The following is a 25,019-nucleotide window of genomic DNA, read 5'->3' as shown; positions in this document are numbered from 1 at the left end:
TGTGTGTGTGTTTTTGCATTTGAAGAGGACTCGAGCATTCGGTTAATCCCTCTGTATTATGGGATGCTTCTATATTCGAAACCCATCATAGGTCCGCTGCGTCTCAACCGGCCACAATCAGCATCTCCGTCTGCAAATCCTATTTGTTCAAAGTAATTAAAAAGCATAAATTAAGATAAATACGCTCGAGGCAGAAGAGGGGCTTCTGGAGTGTGACCCCACATTGTGCCTGGATCAGGCCTCTCGTGTTCTGTGATGGAAGCGGTGGCTTGTACCTGTGGAGTGATACCCGTCTGCTGAGTTGCTAAGATACGGGACAATGATGGTCAAGGTGGGAAGTTGGTAGGAGATTTGCTTCTAATTACAGAGCTGAAATTAAAGGGGAAACAGGATTTTCTTGCTCTTTTGAAATATGAATTTGATGTACTCACATTTCATATCATATCACATTTCATTGTGAGATATGCTTTTCCATACAGTCTACTTTGGTCATAAAAATAACTGCATAAAGAAAATTTGCATACTTTGCACAAAATATATACTACTTTTCTTTCAGAAATGGTAAGTAGCATGAACATGCATAATGTGTACAGTGTAATAAAGTGTATGTAATGAGGATCTGTGTTTATTTACATGCTGTTTACTGGTTTTCATGCTTGTAATGTATATTACAAATGCTTTTATCTATTTTACTGCTGTTTGTATACTTTTTATTGGAATTTAGTGGATGCCTAAACAAAGTAACTAGTACATCTGGTTTTAATAACAGGCCTCTTTTCAGGTTTAAACCTAGAATTTCTGAGATTACAGACCTTTTAACATTGTTATGTTATGTATCATGTTATGTATGCATTAGTATTACACAGTTTAGTTTTACCATCATCGATGATCATTTAGTATCACTAGTTTTTAATTAATATTTTCAATTCTTTTTTTTTTTTTTTTGTAATTTCAAATTTAGTTTATAATGTTTTTTTATACATGTATATATAGTTTTTAATATGTATTTGTTTTAGTTTGAGTTATTTTAGTGCTTCAAGAAATGCTGCCAACTAGCTGAAATATAAACTTTAAGTTTGTAATATGTTTTTCAGTCAACATTTATTCTATTTCAAGTAATGAAAATGAATATACACAATATGTAAAATTTATAATGAAGATTTTAGTTTATTTGCATATTATCTACTGGTTTTCATGGTACTAATTATCACTAATGCTTTTTTATGTTTAGTGGCATTTGTTTTAGTTAATAGTTTAAATTTTTTATTTAGCTGATGCTTAAATAAAGTAGTACATTTTGTTACAGGAACAGGTCTTTGGTTAAGTTCCCAGTCACCTCTTTTTCAGGTTTTTGGATTACAGAACTTGAACCGCTACGTCGCTGCTTTTGTGCCGTGTGTTAGTGTTCCCGTGTGTCTTTCTGTGTGCACACAGGACTGCGGGACATGCTCCACATGATATCTCACCAGTGGCAGGAGCTGCAGAGACAGATCCGCCGTCAGCACAACTGGATGCTGCGCACGCTGGATGCCATCAAAACCCACATCCTGTCCAGCGAGAGGGACGAGGAGGAGCGGGAAATACACAGTCATCACGGCAGCCCCAAGGTACAGTGACACATTGAGCCCGTTAGTGCCCTGAATGGTTCCATCTGTCTGCGGCTCTCAGTTCCTCTCTGGTAGCCCACGGCCGTGCTCTGCTCGATCAGCAAAATAAACAAACAGAGTGGAGGAGCGCCGCAGATTTCCAGAAAAAACGCCTCCAGGAAAGGCTCTTCAGTGAGACATTCCTCTCAGGGAGGAGACGGGGAGGGGACATGCCACTGACGTGATGCGAATGAGAATTTTCTGTCCGTAAATGAGCATGAGACATTTGATAGGTCACACAAACACACAAACACGCACACAATTATGCTTTGGAGGCAATGCACTAGACTCAATTTATACTCCGCACTTAATGTGTAATTGCAGACATAGCTATTTGGGAGACCAATTTCTCATTGTTTAATTGTCAATTGTGATTGGGTAATTGCGCTCCAATTAGGTGGCGTGTTTGTGTGCGGGGCCTTGAGAGCGAGGCCTGGCAGCAACCGTGAGGCGTGTTTTTTTTATGTTTCTGCGTGGCGTGTGCGACAACAGCAGCTTTAGGAACAGCAGGATCTCAGCTGGATTTCCCCTGGGAGCCTCAGCATCGCCAGAGCGCAATCTCCCTTTCTCCTCTCCTCCGTAATCTCTTCTGCTTCATCTGCACAACACAGGAATGCCAGGGCCTCTCTCAGTCGCCTAATATTTTTCTCTCTTGCTGTCTTTCTTCAGTCTTCTCCCCTTCTCCTTTAGCTTCTCAAACAGTCTGTTGTCATGTTTGGAATAGCATACTAACCTACTACTCTTACCTTTTTAGCAGTATGTAAACATGCATAAAATACCCGGATAAACTGCATTTACCAAAATGTGCATAATGTACCAGACAAATTGGGTTAAATGTACAAAATAATATTTAGCAGTGTTCAAAATATTATAGCAATGTACTGTAGAGCTACCTGCTGCTTTTGTAAAAATCTAAAATATAAAGAATTGAGGTCCTATTAGGTAATGCTAGTTAATGCATTAATTATCGCAATCTAATTTTTAAAATGTGAATCTTTATTAATCTTGTTAACATTAGCTAATAAAAATACAGCTGTTCATTGTAGCCCATTTTTATGACAAGAAAAAGGTGGATAATGCCTGACAAAGCAGCGTTTATGAGCACAACGCTGCTTTGTGTGCTGCTGTTCCCGGAGAAACCACTATTTCTGCTGCTTCTAAAGCGCCTCCTGCTGGCGGAGAATGATTGTGCGTATTCAATAAGCCCATTTGCTGTTTTATATATAGCCTTTACTATATAAGTGCCAGCACACACAGAGTGTAAGTCTGTGGGAAACACTGGTGTGGTATTCTGACCATAACTAAAGTGAACAAAGACCTAGTTATTTCCAGTTTGTGGGCACCGACAAATAATCAGAGTGCTTTTAAATTATTTTGTTGTAATTAGAAATCACCACAATCAGTGTGATCAGTCAGCGTTGACAGCCATTAGCCGGTTGGTTACAACAAATTAAGAGAGAGAGGGGTGAGTGATTCATTATCTGAGAGCTGTTAATGATGATCGGATACATCGACTAATTAGACAGGCCAGAGGATTGTGGGAAGGTCACACAAGGATTCACAAATCTCTCTCTGTCGAGGGCAGGGGTTGTGAATATAGGTTGAGCCTGTATCACACCGTATGTGTGATATAGTAGTTACTGGTGTTGATTTCAGCATGGCAACCATGAGGTTTATTTGATACTGTCTAATGGAATTTTTGCACACACTACAACTTATTTGGGGTCAGTGAGAATTTTTTTTTTTTCAAGAAATAAATGGGTTTAAGCAATGATGCATTTAATTGATCAAAAGTTACAGTAAATAAGTTTGTAATGTTACAAATTGTTTTTATTTCAAATTAGGGGTGGGAATCTTTAGTCACCTTACTGTCCGATCCGATTCCAATTCTGGGAGTCATGATCCGTTTCCAGAACGATTCTTGATCTACTTTTTTCCCCTTATTAATTAATTAGTGAGTGCAATGTCTATAAAATGATTTTTAAAATCAATATCCAGTCATCACAAATGGTGATAGAAAGGTCAAGAAAATTGTCATGGAAATGTATTGATTGACTAAAGTTTACATTTATAAAGCTGCATTTTTTTTCTCTATACTAACAAATTATATTTGCATTAGATGTTAAAGTTTCTCTCTTTAACTTTACCGAAGGGTACAGTGTGCTTTGATGCAGGTCAAATACTCAAACAAATGCTTTAAAGAGCCTGTCTCTGGTCACCACACGGCCCATAGATTCATCTTAATGGAGGTTCAGGGAATTCATATCACTTTCAGACCTGCGTTTCACTGACTTAACAATATTTGGAAAGTGCTGTCAAGGCGCTCTTTTCAATGACAAGCCCCCCTCTTTGCTATTAATTTCTAATGCTTCTTCACAACAGGTGTCGTTTGCGGTCATTAATTTGCTTTGGTTAAAAAACGGCTCACAAATGAGCAATGTTCGTCGTCAGAGGAGTAATATATACCGCCTCACCCAGACACTAAGTCTGTCCCTAGAATGCCATTAAGGTGTGTACAAATCAGCGCGCGTCTCTCTCGACAGCCATAACGGTTTGTTATTATAGCTGCAAACATATGCTCACACCCACGTCTTGCCGTCGCATTGTGCCGTCTGAATTATTTTCTCAAGACCATAAAGTTTTAACATGGCTGGATGCTGGTCAAATGGCAATCCTGAGGGAATCCTGTCTAGTTTAGTTATTCGCCTCTAATTAAACTGTAGGGGTAACATCACACAGACTAAAAGCGGAAGAGAGGCAATCATTAGCAGTGTGAAGCACCAACAATCCACTCTCAATAACATGGTTCTTAGATGAGAAAATTGTCACTCTCAAATCCGCCTGCTAGACGGAGACTTTCTTTTGTATCTGCACCACCGTATACCGCAGTGAGGTACATGTAACTTTGTGTAAATCGGTTAAATGTCACAAGACACGAGGAGAGGATAGACGGGGGGCGGATTTCATATGTCCTACATATGTGCAGGGATTCATGGGTAATATCTGATATGTTGACCAGGTGTACGCGGTGAAGAGTTCATTTGTGGTGTCCCATCCACTGTGGGATTTCTCTGATCTCATGTCAGGCTGTGACATGCGTTCGGTCTTTTCTTAAGGAGATTTATTCACCTATAGAAAGGGATTCTGTACATTCGCTGCCTAACTATTACTCGTTCTTATTTGGGAATGAAATATGTGAGCACTAAACCCTGCTTTACTAGTAGACACCTGGCATTCGGTGATTTCGATTAAACAGACTGTCAAAGAGCAGTGGGATTGTGAATGTAAATAAAAGCAGTGATGGTCGTGTTGTTAAATAACAGTGTGAAATGGCTTTTTTTTTTTCATTGTAGTGCACATCTAACTCTTCTAGAACATTTAAAGCTGCAGTTGGTAACTTTTGACACTCTAGCGGTTAATAAACAGAACTGCTTGCGTCTTGCGGATGAACATCGTAGCCGGAACTACTTCTCTCTGTTTATGTCTATGAAGAATCACAAAGGTACTGGGTTACTCCGCCGCGGTACCCCCGAAGCAATCTAAAATAGTCCGAATATAAACACTTATTATAGGTGCACCCTAGTGATTCAGGACAAGCTAAAAACACGGTTTGGAAAATGGATTCATGGTGTACTCGCTTATTATATACAGCTTTCTACATTTTGAACACAAACAAAGTTACGGACCGCAGCTCTGATTGGTTGTTTCTTACCAGGAGCGATGTATTTCTGCAAATGGCAATAGGACACTGGGAGGAGCCAGAGGAACTTGATTTTTTTCACAGATTATCTGTCTCATATTCTACTGTCAGGCCATAATGACAGGTTTAACAAATATGTAAAAAATATATTTTTACAGAAGTTACCTACTGCAGCTTTAAGCAGTGCTTTTAAGTTTTTTTTTTATACTTGAGTCAACTAGAAAAACAAAATTAGACCCTTTTATATGGACTAAAAAGTGCAAAAAATTTGGCCAGGGATTCTACATTCACTGTACCAGGCTACAAAAGTGAACTTGGATTTTTTATTAATCGGTTTTATTTGTGATACTTGTCAACCCACTTAATTTAATTTTTTTTTTTTTTCATATTGTGAATATGTTTTATTTTTACTTTTTTGTTTTTTGTAAGACTTGGCAAATACAATTTAAAAAATATAATTTAGCTTTACCTTTTAGCTTTTGTTTTTTTGTTAAGTTTTGTTAACTAATTCATTAGAGAACATTTATAATTCACTTTGAAGCATTGAAAGGCATTAAGCCCCAAGCCCTCATTTACACTTAAAAACCGAAAGAAGATCTTTGTGAGTCTGTGTGTATTTTTGAATAGTGTTAATAGTATGTTCCTCCTCTGGCTTGCTTTGTGTTCACAATGCACATTTGAAGCAGACTGAATTGGCAGACTCTTGAGCTGATCTAAATTCGGTTTACTTTAAAGGGGTTTGAGTTCATTTGGAGTATTGCGAAGCGCTCTCAGACACCTTAAAAGAACCAAGTGTGAAAACAGCCTGAAAGTCCCTGCCCCTGATTAGACCATGTTATTTCTCACTAGCCAGTCTGATCCTATAACTAAGCTTGTAAAAGTCGCCTTGGGGTTAACAACCGAGCTGCACTGCTCTAACATTTGCTGATATATTTTTAGGTCAGAATATCCACACACATCCCTTTTACCAGTTTATCGACTTATTGGGGACCTCCTCCACGGCCTGAAGAGTTTGCAGTATCTGCGTCCCTCTCGCAGCGGATGGGCAGAGTGCAGTCCCTGCCAGCTGTCTGTGGCATATTCCTCTACTGTCATATGTATGTATGTATAAGGCAGACAGGACTCTTATCGGAGACTCCTTAGAGACAGCTTGTCTGCCCCGGGGCGGTTATTTCACCCCTTGCTCTTCGCTGAGCGCAGCACGCTGAGGAGGAGGAGGCGAGGGAGGGCCTGGGTTCTGTTCGCTGGCATATGTTAAAGGCAGCCATGCCACTCTACGCCACCCAGCCATGCATATGGAGCAGTCTTAGGTATATCAAAGTCACCATGCTTAAAAACTGACCCGGGGTTATTGCTGGTGAAGAAGAAATTACAGGAGGTGGCTTGCGAAATTTTGGAGGAGAGCGACCCGAACACCTCTGTGTTATAAGCACAGACTTTAAATGTAGGGTTCGCTTCAAATGTGAGTTTAGGTCTAGAAGTCTTGTTTAGTTTTTTTGTCTTAGTAGTTCCTGAAGTATTTGGTCCATTCTGTCGTTTTAAAAGACTAAAGTGTAGTTTTTTTTTAATTCACCTAAAATAAATAAAATATGAACTGTTTTTATAATATAATATAACATAACATAATATAATATAATAACAATTCTAAAGAAAATATGGTACATTTAAAAATGTATTTTCAATAAATACTCTTCTTTTGAACTTTCTGTTTTTAATCAGATGATCCTTAAATGCATCACAGTTTCCACAAACATATTTAGTAGCACAACTGTTTTAAACAATGTTGATGATAATAAATGTTTCTTGAGCGGCAAATCAGCATATTAGAATGATTTCTGAAGGATCATGTGACACTGAAGACTGGAGGAATGATGCTGAAAATTCCGCTTTGAATCACAGCAATAAATTATGTTTTAAAATGTATTCAGATAGAAAATAGTTATTTAAAATTGTAATAATAATGTATTTAATGTGTTTTTAATTAAATAAATGCAGCCTTGCTGAGCATAAGAGACTAATAAATACATAAATAAATAAATAAATAAATAAAACACAAGCAATAGTTCTAGGGAAGGTTGCCTTAGCAAATACCAAAAATCATAAATGTGGCGCTTTCTGCTAAGGCACTGGTTCTGAACCTCTGAGGTCGTGTGTTTGAATCCAGGGTGGATAATGTTGCTTCTGTTCGAGATGTTGGATTTTCCGTGCGTGTTCACATTGAATCAAAAATATGTTTTAGTGAAATCGTGGCCTAGTGGTTAGAGAGTTTGACTCCTAAACCTAGAGTTGTGGGTTCAAGTCTCGGGCCAGCAATACCATGACTTAGGTGCCCTTGAGCAACTGCTCCCTGGGCCCTGCAGAATAAATGGCTGTTCATGGTGTGTGTGTGTGTGTGTGTGTGTGTTCACTGCTGTGTGTGTGCACTTTGGATGGGTTAAATGCAGAGCACAAATTCTGAGTATGGGTCACCATACTTGGCTGTTTTTTTTTTTTTATAATAATAATAATAAAAATGAAACTGTGAAACATATTTGCAAATCCATCTGAGACTCGTGAGAGCTTGTTTAACAGAACTTCTTTTAATTTTTTAATACTTAATATTCATGCAACCCCTTCAGAAAAAGAAACAAATAAATGAAAAATAATCAAGGACCCAAATAGGTAGTCATTTATTCCAGGTCTCTCTGCTTATATTAGCATGCAAGAGCATTCGAGCTGTAATTCATAAAGTGACTTAAAATTGACATACAGTACCTCTTTAAGTGTTTTTTTCTCTCTCTTTCTTTTGCCAGCGGCACTTTGACAATTGAAATGAATGTTTTATGAAAAAATTAATAGCGCCTGGTTTTTGCAGACAGTTTCAAATATTTAATCACACAAACGATATGAATTAATATGCAGACAAGGTTTAATTCATATTAATTTTTTCTTCCAAATGAGATGTACGAGCAACGTGTTTTGCAATGAATATTGGTAGCGTGACTTGAATAAGTGGCTGTGTGAAATGTGCACCTCATAACTGCCTTTGTTGCTGTTTGTCTTCTGCGTCCATCTTTTCCTGTCTTTTTACAGTCGTCCTAATTTCAGAGTTCATCGGTAGATGCACTGGAATCTTGTAATTTCTATTTTTATGGAGGATGCATGGAGACGTGAGGATTTTTCAATCAGCTGTATACATGTATGAAGTCGTAAACCTCGTGCCCATACTGAAACACTCCTCTAGTCTGACTTAATTTGGTTTCTTTTTTCATTCCTTGTCCTTTGGCTATATATTGTGCCTGAGAAAGTCTGGAATATAAACCAGATTGTATTATTTTTTCATTTGTATTCTGCGTTTGGCACTTGGCAATCGGATCAAAGATTACCCAACTTGCTTGCAAAATGAAGCATCAAGGATCACTTTGGGCTATAATTATTGGAATCGGGGAGTTTTTTCTGAAGAAGGCACAGTGCAGAGGGAAGGGATGCGCTGTCATTTCCTGAGCAATCTGGACGGCACGACTCTAGATGTTTAGTCATCTCTGTCAATTAGAATCAGATTAAGACTTATCTGATAAATGTGCTACCAAAAAATATGGTAGCAACATTTTTGGTTTTACAGATTTAACCTAAATTTACAGTAAGGTGGTTAAATGTTCTTTATGGAATCATCAATGCCAATAAAGAACCTTTATTTTTTTAAAGAGTGTACTTGGAACATCATAGAGACTAGAGACTTGGAACATCATTTGTCATTCACCTGGTGAAAAATTTACATTATTCATTTCTGTGCAACAAATGGTGCAGGACGGGATACTTGGTGATATTAAATACTTTTGTTTTTAATGTTTGTCATGTTTGTGTGATGCACATCCCTCTGTGTAATAAGCAAAGTCAACACGCACTGTGGACCCTCCCAGAGGCGCATTTTCTACCAACGCGCTCTTAAAAAAAAAAAAAAAAAATTGAGCCATTGACTTTAGACTTTAGACCAGGTTTTAGTTGGTCTATGGCGTGGCCTATTTTCAGCTCCTTAAATAGCAATGCACCAGCAATGCACCTTAACACACCTCTTTTTTAGACCAGTACACCCATGGGGCACAAATGATGCAAATGCTTTTGCTAATTAAATGACGTGGCGCTGGATGGGAAATGAGAACGGCGCCGGACTGAAACTAGCAAACACACTTAGGCTGTTCCTTGCGTCGCATTGTGCCAAGTATATTATAGAGCCCCTAGAATGACTAATTACTAATTATAAGAATAAACTGTAATAATTAATTTGTTACTTTGTACAGATTTCTACTTGTTCTACTAATTGTCTAGTTTGCTCACAGTATCACTGTGTCTAAAACGAGCTTGATTTGGATCTGCAGACATCGACTTAGGAACATGTTGGAAAAATGTACATTAATAATTGCATTGCTATTTATTCTCAGTTCTATCATTCTCTCTCTCACTCTCTCACTCTCTCACTCTCTCTTTCTATCTCTCAGAAGCGAGCACTTAGCCTTCAGTCACTGCGGAATAATTGTCAATGAATATTTAACAAGCCTTCTGTAGGACGGATAGACATCTGAGAGGCATCAACGCACTCTCTGTATCATTAATATTGGAAATGCTATAGACACACTGTAGTCAGTGGAGCAGAGTGCATGCTGGATTAGCAACTGAAAATGATACAAATGTGAATAAACCAACTCCACCACAAACCCAGCGTCTGCCGCTCTGCAGAAAACAAGTTGGATTTGTTTTTCGTAATTTGAACAGAGTGAACCTCAGAAGAGCAGAAGAGTCAAGAACATGTCCAGGCCACATTTCATCCTGTAACGAAAAGATAAGGAAAGTGATGGCTGTATTCTTTACACAAAATGTAATTTATTTTCTTTCAATTTTGAGATGAAAAGGCTTTGAAATATAAGTAAAGCCCTAAATATAAATATAAATATAAATCAAATTTATTTTATTTTGTTTTTTGGACGTTCATAGTCCTAAAAGTATGGTCTTAAAAATATTTAATGATTAGGATATTTGTTTTTATATTTCTATATTTTTAAATATTTAGTTTTTCATTCCAAAACTAAAAAGAAAGCCTAATTTCCTCATCAGAAAAATTATTTTATTTATTCTTTTGATTTTGGGGTGAAAATGATCCTAAATATTTAGATGTGCCAAATAATATTTATTTTCATTTCAATATTTTTTGCATTTTAAGTGATTTTTTTATTTAGGGCTGAAATGTTATTAAAATATGAGTGAAATGTTTATACAAAATATGTAATCTAGGTCCATTTTCACCCCAGAATAAAATTAAAATAAGCTTCTTTTTTTAATGCAAAATATAACTTATATAATAATAATATAACATATTTTTTTAAGATCACCCCACAGAGATTTGATGACTTTAATATTAGATTCTCTTTTCTCACTGATGCATTCAAAGCCCTGTTTTTATTTGACATTTTCTGTCTTTCTCTCTGTCTCAGTCAGTAATGCTTATGGCCGATCTGGTAAACATAAACCTGTCAGCCATGCGCTGAAATACGGTGTGGCAAAATTTCCTTATCACGAGCGCACATTTAAGCATGCCTCTCAGGTGAGATGCACAAAAACACCTCCCATCATTTTCTCAGAGTCCTCGATGAATGTCAGAAAAACTTCATGTTCTCCACTCTCTCCCTCCCCTCTCTTGAAGTGATATAAAATTCTAATGTCTGCCCTCTGGATCTCTTTCTCCTGAAATCTGGCCAAAGCAGTGAAGGAATGCGAGCTCGCTGACATGCATGAGAAGGGAAACAGGAAGATGAGGTGCAGGCAGGAATCCTCACTCATGAAATATATTCCAGCGATGGGGATAAAAGAAAGAAGACATAAAATGCATGAGCTTTACTTCGGTATTTGTATGTATATTTTATAGTTGTAGCACACTGCTACAAGCACTTTGTTCTGTGCATTTGGATGCATTGATGAGTCATAATGATTCCCCTCAGCTTTTACGACTGGCTGTGACAGATGCTCAGGCTTGTAAAATGTTATATTATCCAGAATGAGGATTGGTGCTTATAGACTTTAAAAATAATGGTTCTTCAATGGTTCTTAGGTTCAGCATAGAACCTTCTATTTATCAAGAACCATTTTCACTCCCTTTTAGATCAGAAATGATCTTGGCGTCACTCTAAAGAGCCAAAACAATCTGAGCTGGGGAAGTACAAAGAACACAGCTTTTATATTTTATACTGCTTTGCTTCATAGTGAATTCATCTTGTTTTAATAATGTTTAGATTTTCTACTGGAAACAATGCTTTTGATTAAAATGGGCTTTTTTTTTGCTTTATTGCTTCTGTTGAGATTGTTTCAGCACAAAAAGTTGCCATTGACAAATGTGAAGTCGCAAACAGGGACACATATAAATCTTCATCATTTTTGACTACAGGTCAAAAGTGTCACATTCGGACTGAAACATACTGCTTCTTCTTGATGTGTAATGCAGGTTTCATGCGGCCTTGGTTCAAAACGGCCCATGAGTTAAAGACTGACAGATTGATTGAAAAGTGTGTGTTTACACTTGTACTGTATGCTTTAAGTTTCAAGTATCCAAGTGCAAAGGTTTGAGGTTTCATTAAGGCTTAAAATAGAAAGAGAAAATAGTCACTTTTTGTGATGCTGGAAATGCAAATGCATTGCGGGATACAGTTTTGCATGCTTGCATTAAAATCATTGCATACTTTGCACACTGTTCTTGAGGAAATACAGTTTGTGAAGTATTTTTGTGGGCATGTGCTGTTTCTAGGATATTAAAAATTTGTTTTCTGCATCATATTACTTTTATATTTGAGATGAAACAGGGCACTAATTGTTGGATGTGATGAACAAAACAAGAGACGGGAGCGCACTGAATGCTAGAAAATAAAATTTTCTTTAGATCGCCTTTTATTAAACAAAAGTTTTTTTTTAAATGATGCTCAAAATTGTGCAATACAATCCAGAGTAACAATGGCAAAAGGTCAAAATTCAAGTGTTGAATGCATCACATTTTGTTTGTTTATATAAAACTGCCTGACAGATAATAACTGGGATATTGTCACTCATCAGAAATGCACGCTTATCATTTCCAAGTCGGATCCTATTCCGTTGTTTCCTCTTTCTTTTCCGAACCAGATGAAATCCATTACTGCATTGTGGCAGTTACAAATGCTGGGCTTTCTCCAAACACAGAGTGGCTTGTCTGCAGGATTACTTTTGATTTATGCTCCAGCTGTGATATTGTAACTCTGTGCGATAGTGTCCTTGGACATAAATGTAAGTAAACACTGGGAAGGGCTTGGTGAAGGCCTGTGCATCAGAGCTGCTCTGTACCTTTATTTTAAGCCGTGCTGCGGTGCATGCTGTCCCCCGGGAATTCTGTTGCTGATGTGTGTGTCGGAATTCTGTGATCTTCCAGAGCCGAGGTTTCCAGGTTTCTCTCTCTGTAGTTCAGTACACAGCCAATAAGGTGTAATAAGGCAGTGAATTACTAGGTGCAGGTTTGAATACGAGTATGTATGTATGTATCTTTGAAAGAGAAGGTGTGTCCAAACTTTTGGTCTGTACTGTATTTATACATATACATATACATATACATATACATATACATATACATGCATACATACATGCATACATACATATATATATATATATATATATATATATATATATATATATATATATATATATATATATATATATATATATATATATATATATATATATATATATATATATATATATATATATATATATATATACATACATGCGCTGTTTTGTTGCCTCAGAAACATTTCTTATTATTTATTATTATCAATAGTAAAAACAGTTGTGCTGCGTAATATTTTTGTGCAAGTCATGGCATTTTTTTCAGGATTGTTTGTTAAAAAGAAAGTTAATTATTCATATTTTTGCACCATTCTAAATGTATTTACTGTCATAAATTTTAAATGAGCTTTCTTGCTGAATAAACAACAACTACAAAATGTACTGACCGTAATACAGTAATATATAATTATTTAAAGATTTTTCTTACCCAATTTGTTTGAATTGGATTACTAGCTCAAATCATGCTTATTCTTTTTTTTGTTTAATAGTGTGAGAAATAGTATGCAGTCAGTGAGTTATGCAGAGCTGTGATTTATTTTTTGATGAAATAATAGTGATGTTTTTGTTCTTCAGAATGGAAATGGAGTATTAAAATACAAATTCAAGAAAATACAAAATATTCCATGCTTTGTAGTAGGTTATCTAGGGTTTGGCACTCCAATTCATTGCCATTCATGTCAGTCTCACTAGCTGTCTGGTTCCACAGTCACTTTTCTGTCTTTGTAACTCTTTTACAGTCTCTTTCTTTCCTCTTTTCCTCTGTTGTCAGCTTTCTACATCTGTTTATGCATACAGCAGCCACCCTGAATCTTAAATGGCACTTATCAGCCAAACTTTCTTTTTGACAAAAACACATTTTATATCTATCACACAGACTTTAAATTACACCCAAAACATTGATTACTGCTAATTTCCCCCCAACTTGTTAACATTTTCATGCTACCCATGAAGTAAATAAGTGAGCATGTCTAATCTGTCTTGTTTTCATATTTCATATAGTAGTGTTGTGGTCCGAAAACTATGATTTAACAATTTGATTCTTTGTTAGAACAATAGAAATATTATATATACTATTTATTGTTTATTGTATTTATAGCTAATTTTTAGCTAATTTTTCTCATTTTTATTTAGTTTGTTGATGCACTAAATAACGAAAACAAAGTTAAATAAAAATGTATGAAAACTATGAAGACCTATTTTAAAAAATTAAATTAAATTGACAAAAACACAAAAAATTATAATGAAAACAGAAGATATAAAAAAAGTAATTGGAAATATAAAAAAAAACATTGTATCTCAATGATATTAAAATAACCATGTATTCAAGTATAAATATTATTAAATAAAAAATAATTAGTGATATAGGTTTGAAACAACATAATTTCTAGGCAAATTATTCTTTGCATCTTTTGAAATCATAGATCATGTCAAATCATTTTTGTTCAAATGTCAAAACTCTGACTTGTCCTGATGATTTGATCCTATTACCCATAAGTCCCAGCGTCCTTGTGCTGCATTAGCAGACACAGCTAAAGACTTGAGGTGTCAGGGCACCATTATAAAATATATAGTATAGTTTTTACGAACCTCTTCAACAAATCATATTTGATTTCATGCGTAATTAGTTTGTCCATCAGCAGCTGAGGGGACCCTGTAGCGGCAGTATCTGCAATATCTTTGAGCTCTGATGACAGAGGCTTCGGAACAACAGCCAATATGCATTAGAACAGTAGCACGGTTCCGCCCCATCGCTCCGGATGAACTAGAACTCATTTCATGTGACTGGCGTTTGTAACTACGCTCTCTTTACCTCGCGCAGTGGGACGAACATCTCAACACTCACTGGCAGCCTCCAGTATTTGATAGACACTCTACCCTTCGTATTAAACTGGAAGATTTAATAATATTTTAATAATATTTTAATTAAATATTAAGGTAAGCGAAAATGGATTTCAAAATAATTACATCAAACATCAAAAAAGTGAAGGCTCTTTTTTGTCTGCTTGGTGAGCAGAAAAGGAAAGAAGCCTTATTCAAGTCTCTGAGAGATTCGATCTAATTTAATTCTCTCCCCTCGCTAAATAAACAGTTCTCCAACCTTTTTTTCATCTGGGGGGAGAAGAGATGATTGGGGTAATCAATATTTCTAGCATTTTAATTAAAACCGTTAGTGGAATAAATCCATTTAATTATCAGTTAATGAAATACAAGGTCATCTACCTGACAGCAACTTTGAAGGTGGCTTACTGGTTGGAAAGAGAAGCTGGTGAGGTGTCAGAGCCGTTTAGCAGCTGCCAGAGCTCAACCTCAGATTCTCCCCACTGTATTAACCCCTCTGTGTCCGTCAGCACGCTGCTTGACTCGTACCTTCTGCTCCACCATCATGAAAAACAATGAAAATCGGGGTTAGCAGAGCATGCTGGGCTTACTGGTGCACGGTGGACATGTCTGTGATGTGTGTGTGTGTGTGTGTGTGTATATATATGTGTATATATATATATATATATATATATATATATATATATATATATATATATATATATGTGTGTGTGTGTGTGTGTGTATGTGTGTGTGTGTGTGTGTGTGTGCAATCAAGCAAGTAATCAAATACAAAATAAAATTTTGTGTTTACATAATATAATACACACAATGGGCCCTATCTTGCACCCAGCGCAATTGACTTTGTACACCGACGCATGTGTCATTCCTATTTTGCACCCGGGCAAAGCGCGCTTTTCCCTCCACAGAAGCACGTCGCTAAACTAGTGAATGAACTTGCGCTCCCTGGGCGGTTCGGCGCAAAAAAGGAGGCGTGTTCCGGCGCAAACAATCACTGGTGCTATTTTGCTGTTCCATTAAACAATTGCGCCACTGACCAGAAAAAACCTAGTCTAAAGTCAGTGGCGCGTTGCGCGTTGTTCATTATGCTATTTTAAGGGCGCATGCTTGACCATAATGTATAGCGTGCACAACGCGCATACACTTTGCTCATGTGATCTACACAGATGCAACAGTTATTTTTGCAAATCATAAATTGTTACACTAAAAAAATATTAACACATGAGATGACGGAAATCATTGTGGTGTGCCACGAAGATGTGAAAAAATAGGCATAAATCTAGCTTACAAATTATTCAGGCTAATTGTAGTAATTAAGGATCAGACCTGTTGGCCAAATAGTGGCAAGACATATGTGTATATAAGTACATCTGACAAATTGTGGCTATTTCCTCCCACGCCTGTTTAACCGACGCTATTTTGGGTGGGTTTCTCCCATCCCCATACAACACAACTTCTCTGTCTTTCACTGCTCTTACAAGAACATCAGTCTCCTCGGCTGTGAACCGCTCCTGGCGTGCGCCTGGTAAATACGTCATAATAATAGCAATCCATGATGGAACTTGCGCACCTGCTTTTAAAGGGAATGTTGGATGAAGTTCTGATTGGTTTATTTCACGTTACGCCCAAACCACACCTATGAATAATGAAGCTACTTAAGACCAACCCATTTTAGATTTGCGCCGGGCGCAAGAGCCATTTATCCCGCCGGGAAAATAGCAACAGCGCCGAGACCCGCCCACAAAGTTACTTGCGCTTCGCGCTTTGACACTTGCGTTTCAGATCGTTAAAATAGGGCCCAATATGTGCACTCACAATAAGACTTTTGCACTTTTGTAAAATAATGAAAGCAAACAGGATGCACTTTCTGCTGTCTGTCTCTGTGAACCTGAGCACAAAACTTTATTTTAGCCTTACGTCATCTCTTAAACCAAAAACAAAGAAAGAACTAGTTTATCAATTAATTATTAAAATGTTAATATATCCTCCTTACTGTTTTTCGCTTACACATTCATAATCATTACATCTGCCGAAGCTCTGGGGCAAGTTTCTGCATGTACTTGAGCGCTTATTAGGCTAAGTAGACAATTATAGGCTTGGTATTATGTTATAGAAATAAATACAAAATAATAAAACTTTTCATATTTTATGTCAATATAATACTTGTAAATATCGGCATATGGATATATAGATTCTTTGGTATTTTTAGGAAGACTTTGTGGTTACTACTGTTAATTTGATGATAGTATTATTTGAGTAACGTGTAATTCTCTCTTTGAAAGTCAGAAATTTCCATGCATATCCCAAAAAAACGGCATCACTCAGGAAGATGTACATAGTTGATAGTATGCAGTGATAAACATAAGAGAAAGTTTCTATGATGTTAATAACAGTCCTCTCTGTTGATACAGTAGTTAAAGACTTGCAGAACAAATGTGCATATAGCATCATTTAACCTCTGAAATTTGGATGCCAAGAAACGTCTTTGTGGAATTTCAATTGATAAGCTTACGATTCTCGATTGTTGTCATTTGGGGCACAGTCGGGCAATAAAACCCTTTTATTTCTGCAAGTCAGAGACGTAAAGTAGACACTGAACTGTAGCATGTTGTATGTCTGTCGAGCTGTAGCTTTAAAGGAGTGTGAATCGGTCACTGTGTGTGTGTGTGTGTGTGTGTTTGTATGCAGAAGCTTTTAGCGTGTGGAGGCGGCACTGGGATTTGTGTGATGGAGTTTATTTCAGAGCCAGTTCTCTGGGGCCGGAGGAACAATAGTCTCTCAGCAGTCCTTCCTTCACCATCTGGAACAAATACAATATATAATAAATAGAGATACAATGGGGCAGAGAAATGGAATTTAACTTGGCCCGCAGCACTTACCTGAAATGTGCATATAATGGTGTTGGGCATTTGTCATAACGAATGCTTTCTGGAGTTTTTGTCCTACTGTTAATGAAATAGTAAACTTGGCTCTGTACATTACGCTCCGGCTTTATGCATCGATCTCTGCAATTGCTTTCTTTGTCTTATTACTAAAATCAATTTCCTTCTGTGATTGCCAAGAAGAGCATTTAAAAGCACTTACTTCATGTGATATTTTCTGACTCCGTTACCCGACTCTGTGGCTTTTATTGTTCGTGACAGTCCTTCCAACAACAAATTCCCTGCACAGATGCCGTTATTGGAAAATGGCTGGCGAGTATTAGAATCAGTCTGCCAAGGACACTCAGTCGTACAGATGACAGATGTATTAAGACATTCTCAATCCCATTCTGATCAAAGTCTAATTGTTGGGTAGTGACTTAATGTTGACGTTTGGAGTTTATTTTAACCACTGTGGCACAATGTGAAGCACAACATGTTCCTGGATCGACATGCCTTTTTGTTCATGGAACAACATTATGATCCAATCATAAAAAGTCTATCATCAAGGTCCAGATCTAACTTTCTGCCAAAACTACTAATAGCTGGGTTTCCATCACCCTGCTTTTATGCGCATTTTAAAATATCGCATCGGAATCGAGTGATGGAAATGATGAATTTCGAATAAAAATGCGTTAATTCGCAAAAAAGTTTTTACGCTCGCTTGAGGTGGTTTTTGACTTGTGCGAAAAAGGATTAATGCTAATAAAGGGAGATGGAAATGCATCAAAAAATGTGACCTTGCACTATGGACGGTAAATCCTGACAACTAGCAGAACCATCTCATTGTTATATGGTTACTCTGAAATTCCAGAGCAAAGTCAAAGTATTCATCAAAGTATTTCTGTTTAATTGCCTCATTTAACTGTTAAACGACTGCATTCCCAAACAGCAGCATCCACCTCCATTGTGTTCCATCTGCTCATTCTGAGGTGCAAGTAGGAAAATTTTTATATTCAGTAGCTTCTCCTACTTTTCTTAGTGATGTAAAGTGCCAGTTTATCAGGAAGTGACAATTTTGTTCTCTTTGACTCACTGGATGGAAATGCTGCTTGTTCGCAAATATTTTGTGCAATATACCAATTTTGCGCATAATGTAAATTAAATTTGCAACTTTGGATGGAAACCCGGCTATTGACTGTTTATTAGGAAAACATACTGGCCATTTTTATTAACCCCAGACTGTACTGAAAATAACAAACCTTGTGCCATCAGCAAACAGATGATGTTACATCTGTTTTATAATTTGAAAAATCATTGTGAAATATTAATGGTTTACGTTTTTGAAAATTTTCTTTAAAACAAATGCCATTTGATTTTCATAAGTAAGATATGGCTAATGTAGAATATAAAATGTATTTTGTTTTTATTTTATAATATATTTGAATAGCATATTTATTTTTTCAAGTTTATATTTTCATAGTATATATATTTTTTAAGCGTATACTTTTTATAGCATATCTATTTTTTATAGTATTTATCTGTTTTACAATTTTAGCTGAAACTATGTAAAAAAGATGAATAATTTCTGATACTTAAATACATTATTTCCTGAGCTGTAAGGAATTATCTGTGTATTATCTGTGCAATAAATTATTTGTCATACATTTACATACACTTACAGTATTCTGTATGTAAACTAACATGTCAAACATAAAGTATATATATATATATTTTTTTTTTAAAGAAGTATATTATGCTAACCAAAGCTCTGTTTATTTAATAAAAAAAAACAGTAATAAGAAATATTATTGCAATATTAATTATAATGTAATTTATTCCTATGAGATAACATATATGTGCGTTTGTGTGTGTAATGGCTCTTAAAAATAAAATAATTACTGATTTTCACGTTCTAGTGTTTAAACTATAAAATTAAAAACATCTATAGAATGCTTTATGGTACATTTTCCACAGTATGCCAGTTAACAGGCCTGCAGGCAGTGGCTCTGATGACTGATGTGTCTTTGTGCTTTAATACACGGACACGGTGTTTGACTTCAGTCTGTTCAGCTCAGAGAGGGCAGCAGAGCTCAGTCTATCCTCTAGATATCAGTCTTATCTACTGGTGGTTTATAGTTTCATTTGACCACAATCCACTTTGACAAACAATTTGCTTTCATCTCGAACTCTCACAAAAAAAAAAAGAAAGAAAAAGAAAAAGAAAAAATACCCCAGCTAATTTCTGCTTCCCAAACCTCAAAAGAAACCATGTCAAGGTAGCCGCGATATACAGTCTCCTTCCGATTCCAAATGAAGATCAGATTTTTTTTATGTTACTTAATTATTTCCTAATTAGTTTGCATGTTAATTAAGATGGTGGCTAATGTTAATTACCTGTATTAATGGATTCTCATGTAACACCTGCCTGAAGCGCTTGGCTCAGTTTTCAAAATATCTTCATCTAAGCCGGTTGATGCATGCCGTCTCGCTTTGTTGCAAAGCGGCAAGGAATTGAAGTCAGGGGATTTTTGAAGCAGGTCGCACTGAAGTAGTCAAACCAAATGCTCACTGTTTTCTTCTCTTCTGCTTTCATCTGAGAGCTGCATTTGCAGAAAGGATTGGCATATTATGATTAAAGTCATGTTTGTGAGCATGTGTAATCTGTGATGCTCAGTCTGTTAGATGGGTCATTCCACCAAACGGCTGCCTTTTCCAACTCTGATTAATGTGTTAAAGTATAAATAGTTCAATTTGAATTCAAATGTACAGATTTTTGATACATGTTTGCATACCCTGAGATGTATTTGAACACAAATAAACACTTGAGTGACAATCAAGGACTGTATATATAATAAACGAATATATATAAATCAATATAGAACAAATAATAGATTCATGAAACCAAAGACTTCCCATTAGAATGACCTCAAATGAATTATATCTCATGTTTATCCACTATAGAGACATCAGATCCAGCAGCAAATGTCAGAAGATCTGGCTAAGGTGCCACTGATGCCCTGGAGCTCATCTCAGAAAGTGTCAAAGCCACTTTTCAAATAGAAGCTATCTTTATTGACTGCATAAAGAAGTATTTTCTTGGCTTAAAAACTCTTAAAACTACATTATTTTTACATTTTAGTGGATTTTGTGAGAAATATGGGAAGTACAGTGATACAGACGGTAAAAAGGGTGTTCCTGTAGCGATACCATTACAATATCTCACAATTCTCACCCAATCAGATTGGAGAACCAGAATTAACTGTTGTGTATATATATATATATATATATATATATATATATATATATATATATATATATATATATATACTGTATATATGTGAACACACAAGTAAAAAAGAAGACGAAAAAAATTATTGAAAATAATAAAAAATTATTTTTTACTTAAATTAATGGTGATATAAAAAGAAAACAGTTAAACACATGATCATTTTAAAAAATAAAATACACTGGATTGGCATCCATTTAAGGTTTAATAGAGAGAAATTCAGTCAATGCTAGCTCATTTACAATGACTTTTAATAGCAGTAATTTTATGCCTTTTGTTTTCATTTTTAACACTTATCAGTTTGATAATGTTTAATATGACCAATAAAAAGTATGCCTGTGATATCTTTTAATATATTTTACATGTTTTAAATCTCTTTTAATGAATAAATGCCAAATTTAAAATGTTGCTACATAATGCAAAGAGATTTTGCTGATAAAAATGGCTACAATAACACACATACTGTACAGAGGGACACAAACATGTTTCTGTATAATGACCCAGATGTTTCCCTTCACCCGTCCATGACGGCAGAATCAACTCTGACATTCTTGACACACACCTGGTGTGATTGCTTGTCATGCATGGCAAAGCTAAAGCAAAGCAAGACCATATTAAAGCATAGATGGTCTCTATTAGATTGAAAATGATCACCCGATCAATACGACCCCCTGCCTGACTAATCCATAACATGAACATTGTTTCAGACCCCCGCGCCTTTTCCTGCACGTGTCTCGGGGTGCTTAGACTTCATGGAAGCAAGGATCAGCGATTAAATGCCACCTTTCAGCAACAACATTAAATAAGAAGTAGCAATTTGGCTTCTAGCAATTGCTAATTTCACGCCCTGATAAATGTTGCAGGAGCTAAAGCTTTCAAAGGTATTTCTTAAAGGGGCGACAGCATATGCAGGTAAAGGCCTGCTGCGTTTCACGAGGACAAAAGCTCACTTCCATGTCAAGGTCAAAAGAGTTGTTTTGCTTTAAGCTAAATGTAAGTCATCCCTTATTACCAATTAAAAATTTATTTTGACCTTATCAATTAGATTTAGAGTGAGGGCTTTTTAAAAATAGATCATTAAAATGCTGTCTAAAGAAATGATGGTGCATTAAAGGATATTTGACATTTAACAGAGACAGTACACAGGGCCGTTCACACATACAGAGATTTAATGCTACCAGAAATCATTCATTCTCAGCAGCTTGAGCAACACTGACAACTGGCATGTCTAGTGGGGCGAACAGAGGAGACGGTCCACTCATACAAAGATGAAGGGGTGAAGTGGAAATGGAATGAAATGAATGGAAGGTCCGGCTTCCAGGTAAAAGAGCCAGACGCCTTTGTTAGAGGCATCACCTCTTTTGTGCTTGTTTTAGGGTAATTCCAGTTAGTAAGTATCTGTTTGGTTTATTGCTGATTTCAGATATGAAATGCAACCTTTGAAAAAACTTTTTTCCTCTCGATTTGAGTATTGGAGCTGTATTTGAATGACACACACTTTTCCAGCTCTCTTGATCTCAGAAGTATTTTTCCCATTTATTTTCTCCTTTGGCATTTCAGAATATTCTTCAATAAGAGTTCTGAGCCACTGAACTAAACCAACATGTTCTAATATATATATCATAACATTTTATCTGAAGCAACAATGTCTAAAGATTTAGTAAAACAAAAATAACTACTTATTCAGTGAATCATGTGACGCTGAAGACTGGAGTAATGATGTTGAAAATTCAGCTTAACCATCACAGAAATAAATGTTTAAAATAAATTCAAATATAAAAGAGTTGATTGATTTTTCTGTATTTTTGATTAAATGAATGCAGTCTTAGTGAACATAAAAGTCTTCCTTTTTTAAACAATACAAGTCTTACTGACTCCAAACTTTTAAGTATATAAAAAAAACTTATTTGATTTTTGCAAAATATTTTGAAATGTGAAAGTGACGTGACATTCAGCCAAGTATGGTGACCCATACTCAGAATTCGTGCTCTGCATTTAACCCATCCGAAGTGCACACACACAGAGCAGTGAACACACACACACACACACACTGTGAACACACACCCTGAGCAGTGGGCAGCCATTTATGCTGCAGCGCCCAGGGAGCAGTTGGGGGTTCAGTGCCTTGCTCAAGGGCATCTAAGTCGTGGTATTGAAGGTGGAGAGAGAACTGTACATGCACTCCCCCCACCCACAATTCCTGCCGGCCCGGGACTCGAACTCACAACCTTTCGATTGCAAGTCCAACTCTCTAACCATTAGGCCACGACTTGAAAATGAACTTAGACTGGCAGTATATGATTATTTGCATTGCTTCTAGTGGTGAGAAATCTGCTGACCTCTTTTGTCACTATTTCTGTTTAACGACAGCCTCTGTGATGGGTTGATCTCTTTTTAGGATTATTCCTTAAGAGAAGTGCACCAGGAGTTGGACTTATAAACGTGACTCTTTTAACTTGCTTCCACAGAGTAGAGGAATGCAACATGACTTAACAGCCTCAATTTCTCTCAGATTCTCAAAGGAGAAAATGAATGGGATTTTACCTACCTTAAGTTAAAGGTAGTTTGTATCTAGAAGAGTATGTAACACATTTTGCATGTTGCGAAGTGCTCATTTGATAAAGCCCAACCAATTCATCTTGCACCTACGGTGGCATCTATTCTGGTGACAGTATAGATAGTCATAGAAATATGACCCCATGTGTTTTAGTGCATACATAATCCAATTTATTTGACCAAGCAGTCAAACAACTGCAAATGAATGGGTTTGTATCAGCAGCTGGTTAGCTGCAATAGACAGATAAGCGTGAACAAATGAGAGCTACTTCTGTCTGACAACACTGTAATAATCGTCATTATTTTGAGCTACACATATAAAGTTACGTGATTCATGTGGGAAGACCCCACCACACATTAAATCTAGCCTTTATGACTAGTGATTTGAAAGTAATAGTTTCCAAATGAGTTTCATGCCTCCTACAGCTCCTCAGAGGCCCGCTCTCCTGAAAAATAATCTCCTCTCGTAACTTTTCCGAGGAGTAAGACGCAGAAAAGAAGCCAGCCGTCAGGAATAGAAGAACATTGTTTTTCCTGCTCGTGAAAGTGAAAACACTTGAAAGAAATACAATGACAATTGAGGAATTTGGTGTTCTTTTCTTTTCTTTTTTACACTGTATACAACAGCTTTTTCCAGATGCGTGTGGAGTTTGTGAAGGTGAAGCTTTGCAGGCGTATTAGTAAATTTATGAGCTGCTTTGATAGAACCCTCGGCCATTTACAGCTGCCGTCTCGACCCCACACAACTCCCGACTGAATTAATTTTCCGAGCATGCCTGCGTGTGTGCCGCTCGCCTCCGATGCTGCCTCTGTACATCAGGACAGACCTGATGGGAGACATTTCAAACGGGCCGATGTATGTTCTGGTTGTTTTGAACACCGGTCGCTGGGGGGGCCGGGGTGGCGGGAGACTTCCCACCGTTTTCAATCTCGCCACAGCGCTCCTCGCATTCAGAGCAGATGATAAAGAAATGAGCGACCCCTGTGTTTTGTCACATAGCTTAAATGTCGAATTTAGGAGGTATCCATCGGCCCCTGTCCAGCAGTTCACCTGTTTTTTTGTTTTTTCTCGTACTGCACGCTAGAGTCACATTTTTCTCTTCATTCCCCAGCTGCAATGAAAAAACAGAGTGAGAGATAGAGAGAGGGAGAGACGGATGGGAAGACGATTCATGTGGCAGCAGTGCAAACAGTGCAAACAGGACAGAGTTTCATTGAAACTTCATTCCCCAGCAGGACAGAGTTTCAATGAAACTCTGTCCTGTTTGCACTGCTGCCACATGAATCGTCTTCCCATCCGTCTCTCCCTCTCTCTATCTCTCACTCTGTTTTTTCATTGCACATGAAGCAACAGAAGAGCGTTACTCAATTCTGTTTGGATTATATTTGATCCCGATGAATTTCACCCTCCTGTTCGATGTGAAACACATGTGCCTCAAAGCTCAAGGATGATCATGTCTGTGATTATTTTCCTCTACTGCATGATTTTTAATCACAATCTGCAGATTTTTAGAAGC

At 36.8% G+C, this 25,019-nt stretch overlaps 1 protein-coding gene across 1 annotated transcript in view; it reads left to right on the top strand.

Moving 5' to 3' along the window:
• LOC113072634 (A-kinase anchor protein 6-like) overlaps positions 1–25,019 on the top strand; it is a gene marked incomplete at its 3' end in the record, with an annotated part of 81,517 nt that overhangs the window by 26,391 nt on the left and 30,107 nt on the right. Inside the window, exon 6 of the mRNA XM_026245618.1 lies at positions 1,435–1,607. Coding sequence (XP_026101403.1) covers positions 1,435–1,607 — 173 coding nt within the window. The remainder of the gene's footprint in view (positions 1–1,434; positions 1,608–25,019) is intronic.

This window comes from Carassius auratus, unplaced genomic scaffold, assembly GCF_003368295.1.
Source record: "Carassius auratus strain Wakin unplaced genomic scaffold, ASM336829v1 scaf_tig00009713, whole genome shotgun sequence".
Classification (NCBI taxonomy): domain Eukaryota; kingdom Metazoa; phylum Chordata; class Actinopteri; order Cypriniformes; family Cyprinidae; genus Carassius; species Carassius auratus.
This window is presented reverse-complemented; position numbering and strand designations above follow the sequence as displayed.